General features: G+C 42.3%; 1 protein-coding gene across 1 annotated transcript in view; it reads left to right on the top strand.

The window, feature by feature from the left end:
* Positions 1 to 928: 928 nt before the first annotated feature.
* LOC107087624 (polymerase I and transcript release factor-like) overlaps positions 929 to 9,422 on the top strand; it is a gene marked incomplete at its 3' end in the record, with an annotated part of 17,753 nt that continues 9,259 nt past the window's right edge. The window contains exon 1 of the mRNA XM_015379299.1: positions 929 to 1,646. Coding sequence (XP_015234785.1) covers positions 1,125 to 1,646 — 522 coding nt within the window. The remainder of the gene's footprint in view (positions 1,647 to 9,422) is intronic.

The raw sequence follows: 9,422 nt of genomic DNA, 5'->3' as shown, positions 1-9,422 counted from the left end.
TCAGCACTGCCTCCATTCCTCATGGCACAGACTGAAGCAGGTGTAGAAACCTTCACCCAAACACCAACAGCACAGTTTCTACTTGGTGGAGTTCCTGATGTTGGAACCTAGGAGGGAACCAGTGGTCATTGGGTTTTATTCCAGTTACCCTCCTCTGGAATCAAGGAGGCTGGTTCTTCCAGCTGCTGCTCACTGTGTTCTGCTGGAACCCTTCTTTGTGTGGAAGAACCAGCAGGTTCTGCAGTTTGGGGACCAGCCCACTCTTTATGCATGGTCCATGGTCCAGCTCTGGACAGGAGGACCTCGCTGAGGTAAAAGGAACCAATCAGAGGCTTCCAAAGCTATGACATCATCATCAGAGCTTCAATGGGTTCTTTAAAGGCGTATAAATCCTTATGTGACCTTCTGAGTGTGAAGCTGAATGTTTCTCTGACCGTCAGTGAGCAGCATTGATGCCGTTCATCCATTCTTAGGAAAGGTTTAATGTGAGCCTCATTCTCTCTTTTCTGATTTTCAGGCCTTCTCTCTGAGGGATCCTGAACACCAAGCCTGGTTTCTAAGTTTAAACAGATAAACAAACATCTCTGCCATATGAGGCCCCGTTTTACCACATGTCTTGCTGTAAATGTTGGCTTTATTTCCTCTGTTTTTCTCCCTGGGGCTTCAGGCTGTTATAAATCATGCCCTGCTTTGCCTTTACCAAAGAAACTCTTCAGGGTATGAAGAAAGAAGAGGAAACCAGAGCAGATGTGGCCCAACATTCCTCCTCGGCTCTGTCCCAGCTTGTATGCGAGTGAGCGAACTGCTGCAGCTCTGCACTCTGTCCCGGCCGTGTCAGCAGCACCGGGCCGGGGGTGTGTCAGTCAGTGAGAGGCAGAGCCTGGGGAGGAGTCTGAGGACAAGGGAGAGTCCAGTGGAAAAAGGGGCTGATAGAAAATCCCCTGAAGGCTGCAGTTTGATGCCACAACATCCAGTTCTGCTCGTCTTCTTCTCCAAACTGGTCTGATCCTGGGAGCCTTCAGAAGAGCAGAACAAAAGATACATGCAGGAGAGGAATAGGAACAAGGAAAGGATTCAGATAGTTTGAAAGTTTGACCCAGTCTCACCTCCTCTGATCCATCGGCATGGCAACTATGGAAGTACTGGAGTCCTCGAGCGCCCTGATGGAGCCTCAATCCCTGACAGAAATCTCAGAAGATGAGATCCACCTGCCTCCTTCAGATGAAGAAGATAACGCCCTGGCTGCCGCCAAGAAAGATCTGCACACCGCAGAGGAACCCGACCAGGAGCAGAACGGGGCTCAGGCTTCAGACACACAAGTTAACGGGGTGATGGTTCTGTCTTTGCTTGACAAGATCATCGGAGCGGTGGACCAGATCCAGCAGACCCAGAGTGGGCTGGAGACCAGACAGCAGGAGATGGAGCGCACGGTGACCAGCATCCAAGGCGAGCTGACCAAGCTGAGCAAGAACCACAGCACCACATCCAACAGCGTCAACAAGATGATGGAGAAGGTTCGCAAGGTCAGCATCAACGTGAAGACCGTCCGAGCTACGCTGGAGAAGCAAGGGAGCCAGATAAAGAAGCTGGAAACCAACGAGGCAGAGCTGCTGAAGAGGCGCAACTTTAAAGTCATGGTTTACCAGGTGGGTTAGTGAGTCTGCATGACAACAAGCAGAGACAGGCTTCTCCTGTCCAACTCCCAGCATGTTCATGGGGATGGGTGTGGCCCTCCTCCAGGCTGGAGATCAAGCTCCAGAAGCATCAGTGGAAAAATGACAGAGTTGGTGCTCAGATTAAAGGCAGGGCAGCTGTCCACCTCCTCCTTTAGAGAACCTGACATGCAGAAAAATCTCCAAAGATTCTCTGGTTGAAATGAGCTTCCTGGGTTCCTTCATTAGAGTCAGAAGCAGATCTACTTCTATAGATCTTTGTGCCGCTGCAGTTTTTAAATGTTGATAACAGAGAGAAGGAAAATGGACAGAATTCATTAATGAAAGATGCATTTCCCTTTTCATTCAGATCATTTATTCCATTATTGGTGCAGCAAAAAAAAAAAAAAAAAAATCAAGAAATTAAACTTTTAAAAATGTTTTAATCTAAAATTATTTGGGAGTAACTTTACTGTTTCCTCTGATTCAGTTTTCCATATATCTTTGACTTCTTTATAGATTTGATCTTTTCAAACGTTATCATTTAATTTATTATTATTATTATTGGTTTAAGAGATTTAGATTCGATTTTTTTTAGTAGAATTTCAGTTTTTCAGATTGAGTTTTATGAATAGCATTTTTTTGCTTTTAAACTGCGTTTACCAGCTTAATCCAAGCACTCGCTCTGGACCAATCAGAAATGTTCTTTCTAACATCATCAGACCAATAGAAATCCGTCTTTGCTCCTCTGTCCAGAGGAAGCACCGCCCACAGGAGGGAAGGGAATGGGATGCGTGATTTGAAGAGAATGCAGAATAAAAACTTTATGCCAAGAACAGAAATTTGATAAAACACACACACGTATATATATATAAAGACATAAAATATTTAAACTGAAAAAAAATCTATATATTTTTTTTAATTTAACATAAAAAACTAAACAGAGAAAATCACAATCTTAATTTAATTACATTTCTTTCAGATTTAAATGTATTTATTTTTTCATTTCTAAAACATGTTGTTGACTTGAACCAACAATGGAGCGAATCCACGCCATCGGCGTGTAGCTGGCGGCCATGTTGGCCCTCCGTCCGATTCTGATTCAGTCCAAACCACTGGGAGCCTGACCACTCTGTATCCTCAGACAGCGTACCAAGCACAGATATGAGTGTGATGGGCGTGCTCTCAGGCACCTACTCGTGCACATAACCCTGAAGCCTGTGCAAAGTGCGTTTCACCAGGAATGAAACCCACTGAGGGGAGAAATGAAAGCCGTTTTCTTTATTTGAGAAGGAGAGAAAAGCGTGTGAGGGAAGCCCAGACCTTTTTTAGACTATGAGTTCATTGTGTGTGTTTTTTCTAACTGTGGTGCGAGAACATTCAGATTTTCCACCCTGACTCAGACCACCGCCCCCCTCCAGCAGCTTGAGTACATTTCAGGTCAGGTAACAGAGTGACTGATGCAGAGACGTTGCTGTTATGTTGACATGGCAGCAGGAGACAGATGAACAGGGCGGAGCTTCAGCTCCTCATTCCACAGTATTTCATTCAGTGATGTTTCTCAATCCGTCTGCATCATAAATCTGTTGCCAAACCGCAGAGCTATGGCTTCACTACTTTCCAATGCAATCTGTTTCAAACAGGCAGAAAACTATAAACATTTGGGGGTTTTGCAAGAGTTTGGTTCTGTGGTGAGTTAGGCTCCGCCCCTACTGTTGCTTCGGGCTCCTCACTAACTCAAAACATGGAGTTCACGTTCGGCTGCCAGAAAACCAGGAATCCATCATGGATAACTGTGCTCGCTGCTCTGCTTCTAATTTCATGAGTTTCTTCTCTCCTCTGAGCTCAGATTGGTTCAAACCGGCTCAGGATTAAAATACTCTAGATTATCCGACATGGGGGGGTGAGTCTTATCCTCTGACTGGAGAGTTTTATCAAGAACGGAGATTTTTAGAGTTGTTCACAGGAAAAGTGCTCGGCTGTTTGGGACGTCATGGTCTGAAGTTTGTGTTATGAAAGCGCTCCTTTTAAAAAGGTAAAGTTAGATTGGTGCAGAATGCAGACTAGCTAACGGAGCGACAGCCTATCCATTGATTATCCAGCTGCTGTTGGCCCTCAGAGTTACTCAATGAACAGGAAAGCTCTTCTAAGTGATTATGTTCTGCACAGAAACTTTGAGGCAAAAGCTGGACAGAAATTCAAACTCAGATCCGCATTTTGCTTCAACCTTCCATCAAAGTTAAAAAATACAAATAAATCTTTCTAAACTAGCTGCTGAGCTTTCACACCTCTGCTCTCCGTGTCTATTAATCAGTAACAATAACACCTAAGAGCTTTTATTCATTATTGCTGCTTTTAAAAAAGGCCTTTCTTGTAAAAAAATAGAAAGCAGATCCTCATGATCTCCTGACTGCTGCAGGAAGCAGTGTCCCAATCAGGAGCCCTCCTCCTTTTTCTCTTCTCATAAATCCTGTCAGCATTTATTTTCCCTCAGGGATGAGTACATGGAAGAAGCTGCTAGATCCGCTCCTCTCTACTGTTTCTCATCCTCACATCAGCCTGGTTCTGGTTCTGTTGTTGGCTTCTTCCTGGTTCCTTCCCAATGTCACCGCATGCAGGAACCAGAGGAGGGACCAAGTCAAAATTTGGCAAAGTCTGCAGTCAATTCAAAGTGGAAACAGTCAGGAACCGTCTTCAACAAGACAGTGACCTAAACAACAGGACTAAATTCACTCCAGACCGGATCTGCTTCCTACTGGACCTTTGCCTTTCCACCTATATCAAGTTCAGGGATAATTTTTACAGACAGAAGCATGGTTGTCATGGGATCTCCAGTCTCACCAGTTGTAGCCAATCTTTACATGGAAGAAATGGAACATAGTTTACTTGTGTTCTCTAACATCTGATGCCTCCGTAGAGCCGGAGAGCAGCTGTGTTTACCAATAGGATGAGTTTTTTTTTAGCAAACTGGTAGCAATAGATCAAATGAACAGGGACTGAACACAGACACATCAACTTGCAGTTGTGAGCAAAATGTTAGAAATAGCGTTGAGTTCCAAGTTTTATACAGTAGCCCATTAAAGCCTCGTTTTGGTTTGGAAAACATGCAAATAGAAATGGACGAACGGGTCCCGCCCTTTGGAAGGGGGGTCGTTTGGGTTCTTTGTTAGCCTGCAATGCCCCATACGAAGCCAAACGACCCCCGTTCCGTCCGTTTCCAATTGCATGTTTTCAAAACAAAAACAACGCTATTCCAAACATTTTGAATTGAAAAAGCTTCCTGGATGGGAAGAGAAACGTCTTCAAACTTGGAAACAAAATCCAGAGGATTGCTTTTAACTTTTTTGGAAAGTCAAAGTTAAGAGAATCAGGTCCTTTTTAGTGTCAATAGAGATCCTAAGAACCAACGAGCCAATAACAAACCCCCCCCCGTGCATGGTTTGGATAATGCGAGCTGCAGGGAGCGTCCAGATGAAGAGGTGCACTGTGTGGAGGTGCACAGGGAGTGTGACTCTGCACAAGGAGTGGATGGGTGTGTGATGATGAAGAGCAGGGAGCATATTTAGACAACTGAATCATAGCAGAGGAATTTCCATCTCTTCCCTTCAGCTAACAAGCCACTGAACCAAGTCTTCTCTATTTTTTTTTATCATATTTTTATTGTTGTTAAAACAGATGTACAATGCCATTCAAATATACCAAAATGAAAACACTTTACATTGAGACTTGTTTACTAGCGAGAAGGGAGTTTTGTAAGTTTGTCAAAATAACCCAATAGAGGGTCCCATACTTTCAGAAATTATTTCACTTTTTCAATTCTTTAGGAATATCATCATATCTGAGAGCCACATTGATGCCTTTCTTATTCCAGAAGTATTCTCCTTTGAGCGATCAGAGTTGCGAAAGCAATAACATTTTCCTTTCTAGAAATCGCAGCGTCAACCCCAAAAACAGCCATTACAGGACCAGGTTTTAGATGTAGGCCAAACGCATCGTTTAAAATCCCAAATAATGAATTCCAAAACTCTTTCAGCTTAGAGCATGACCAAAACATATGAGCTAAGTCTGCGTTGGTGGCTCTACAGCGATTACACGTTCCATCTATTTCAGGATATATTTTGGCAAGCCTGACTTTGCTATAGTGAGTACGGTGGAGAATTTTAAACTGAATCAGATTGAGACGTACATAAAAAGTACCGTTCACAAGGTTAAGAGCTCTAGCTCACATCTCTTCTGAAATGACTATACCTAATTGTTCTTCCCATTAAGTCTTCTCTATTAACAGCATCTGCTCTCTGAGGCCTGCGACTTTCCAACTCTGCTTTATTAAAACCATTTTGAACTCCAGTTAAAAATGGCTGTTATGCTGCAATCCTGTTTTTGTCGCAGAAAAGAAATTCTGAAAGTTTGCGTAGAAAAGATGTTTGTAGTATGGGGCGTAGATCCTTTTTAGCCCGAGGCTAATTGAGACGACCAGAGAGTCAGAGTGGAGCGGTGATTAGAGGTGGAACCGCGGCCACCGGGAGGAAGGATCAGGGTAGAGACTGTAGCAAAAGAGGAAGGGTGTCAGCACAACCTTCAGCTCTTTTCCTGAAGGCTGTAGTCCTCATTTAACTAGCATCACCCATTCAGTCACGTAATGACGTCTGTAAGGCTGGAGCTCCTCTCCTACCCTGGATAGAGATCTACTGTGGAGCCGTGGCAGCTGGAGAAAATTTCACCTTCAGGCAATGAGACAATCTGGCAGAGACTGACTGTGAGAGTCAGGTATAAATATTTGGGATAAAAGCTGATCACCTGCTCTCTCTGATTATCTGAAGCAGAGGAGAGGCAAGCAGCCAGCCCCAAAAGCTACAAAACAAAGGCAGGCTGCATGAGATTAAATCTTTTATCACCAATGCTGATATAGAGATGGTTCAATGTTTAGATTCAATATCTAATTTTTCATTAGTCTTGACTTGGTCTGAACCCCTAAAGGCATCAGTCTCCATCTCAGTCTGTATGATAAAGGAACTTTAGCAGATTAGTCTGTGGATCTTATCCTTTTCATGTGGGAATCACAGATGTGAGTTTATTAAATATTGTGACTCTTATAGCTTCATAGTTAAACCTTCCTCTCTGCCATTCAAACATGCTGCTGAATTTTACTGATTCATTTCATTGGTTCATTCTGTGAGCAAACATGTTGCTTGAATTTCAACCAGAGCAAACTGGTCTATTCAGGCCCATATAAGGTCATGTGAGCCAGAAATCTGCCTCCTTATGTCATGTAGAGGATTGTAGGGATGGTTGTTTCAGCTGAGAGGAAGTGTTTATAGAGGGCAGAGCGCGTGCTCATGTGAAGCATCTTCCAACCACTGAAAGCAGTTTGTCAAAATAAAGAGAGAATAGAAGAAAAGCATGGAGGAGAAAGCAGCAAATGAGGAAAAAATGAGCCACAGAGGGAGAAAACAATCTAAAAATAGAAACCTTTGCATTCTTGTTTGATTGTGAGAAGAACAGGACCTTTAGATCGCTCCTCTTTGGTTTGGGAGATCCAGCAGTATTAGATCACTGGCCTGTAGATGAGCTGCTTTCATACAGATAGATTTTGTTAGATAGATGGGAAAGTCCTCTGGAATGATTTAGGGGAATCCTAGAGCAGAGCTGTCCTCCCTGGTAAGTTTATCTAATCGCTGTAAATCAGCTGCTGCTCTAAACTGTAAAATCTACTGTCCAATGTCCCTTCCTTCTCATCCATTAGAGAGGCAATGAAATCTCCCAGTTTTCTTTTTCATAGAAAGTTTTTTTTGTGATCAAGTGGTGTTCCAGCCCCCCCGACACACACACACACACACTGCATCAACATTATTTACTGAGCACAACAGCAGGCCAGATATAACTACTTAAAGAAAGAAGAAAATGGAAAAAAGGAGAAAGAGAGGAAAAGTGGTCTTTATGTCCTCCAGCAGCCTAAGCCTATAACAGGGAAACTACAGAAATAATTCAGGATAAGCTGAGCCACTCTAACAATAATCCACATTAATGATGAAAAACTACTCTTCTAACTTGGTGAGAGGTCATTTTTTTATAAAACAGCCGACTCTATTTCACATAAAAAGATGTAAAGCACTATTTTCTCTCCAGTTTCCTGGTGTTGTGCTTTAAGGTTTGCTGCTCTGCGTTGGACCAGAGAACCTGCTTCCTTTGAGTAATTACCTTGTTTTTATGGGCCATTGTCTATTCTAACACATAACAAGAAAGAACTATTGTCAACGACATCATCAGCTTGCATAGGGGAAGAAATGACATTGTTGCCCTCTGCAGTGTTTCTCTGTGATACCAAGGTCACCTTAAGGGGAACAGATTATTTTAAAGTTAGAATGGGTTTCAAACTTATTTTTCACCAGGTTTGTAAAAGGGCTGGTTCCTGCTGTAAAAATGGAAAATTTGCATTTATCACTCCATTGATAAAGCACACAGTGCCTTGGAAATGCAACTTCCCTCCAGTTTAAACAATTTAGCCACATTGTGACTTTAAAAGAAAAAAAATTCTACCTAATGAGATGAAATGCCTTTTCTGCCCTTAAAGACTGGATAAAATGCTGTGATGAACCAAATTCAGCCAATGGACCTTTAGTGTGACGTGTGAATCTTTGTCTGTTAAAAAGTATTATTTTGAATTATTTAAAAATTGTAATAAGACAGTCTATCTTCTTGCTGCAGCCAGGTTTCCATAAGACAATCGATTGATCTGATTATCACAGATCAAAACATTAAAGCATCACTGCATTACTTTTAGACATACGTATTAATTCAGTTTCAATTCAGTTTATGTCATAGCGCCAATTTACAACACATGACACCTAAAGGCACTTTACAGATCACCAGATCATCCAGTCAAAGCTTCATTTGATGTGTGATTATTTCTCAGGTCAATATTGAGGAGTTGGTGTGTATCGATGCTCTGTGCAGCCTGCTCTTCTCAAAAACTCACTTATGTAATTTGAGAGGGTCACATTGGTTGCAGAATGGGTCACGTGACCCAGAGTACTGCTTCATGACAATCTGAGCTTTACTTCAACAGTTGTTAGGATAATTATCATTGATGATATGTGAGTTTATTACATCCTGATATTTCCTGCCTGCTGGGAGTCAGAACTGATGTTTTCCCCAGAAGTTTATCTATTTAGGACGGTTCCTCTGTTGGGATAAAAGTCTTTATCATTAATGAATGTGGTAAAGATCCGGGAATAAATGAGAAAGGCTTCCTTCAGCTAAGAATAACATGGAATATTCTGATAAGGCTGGAGCCATGGATGAAGCCTCATCTGTAAATGTCTATGATGATGATGATGATGATGATTGTTGTATAAACTGCTTCTCTAACTGGGATTGGGGGCCACTCTAACCAGATGCGAGCCCGGTTGGTTGCTCTGCCTTCTGCAACACTCTGATCACACTAAGATTATAATCTACTATCATGTCTCCTGGTTATTTAATAAATAAACGTTATGAAGCATTATTTAAAGAATTTGTCCTGGGTGATCTCTGCTCAGAGGAAGAACCAGAGAGAGAAAAGCTTCAAGATGGAAACACAGAGCTTTCCTTAACAAAGCAGAGTTAAATAAGCTTAAAGGTTTTTTTTTGTAAACCAAACTGATCTGACCTTCACCCGATCAGACATATTTCTAGTTTTCTGATGCAGGATTTAATCTGGGGGGTTAAATGTTTTCTTGTTCCTGATGGCTTCTCAATCTGCTGGTCCAAAGTGGTCTGGTAGCAGACCAC

The sequence above is a fragment of the Cyprinodon variegatus genome, unplaced genomic scaffold, assembly GCF_000732505.1.
Source record: "Cyprinodon variegatus isolate N-32 unplaced genomic scaffold, C_variegatus-1.0 Scaffold189, whole genome shotgun sequence".
NCBI classification, from domain to species: domain Eukaryota; kingdom Metazoa; phylum Chordata; class Actinopteri; order Cyprinodontiformes; family Cyprinodontidae; genus Cyprinodon; species Cyprinodon variegatus.
This window is presented reverse-complemented; position numbering and strand designations above follow the sequence as displayed.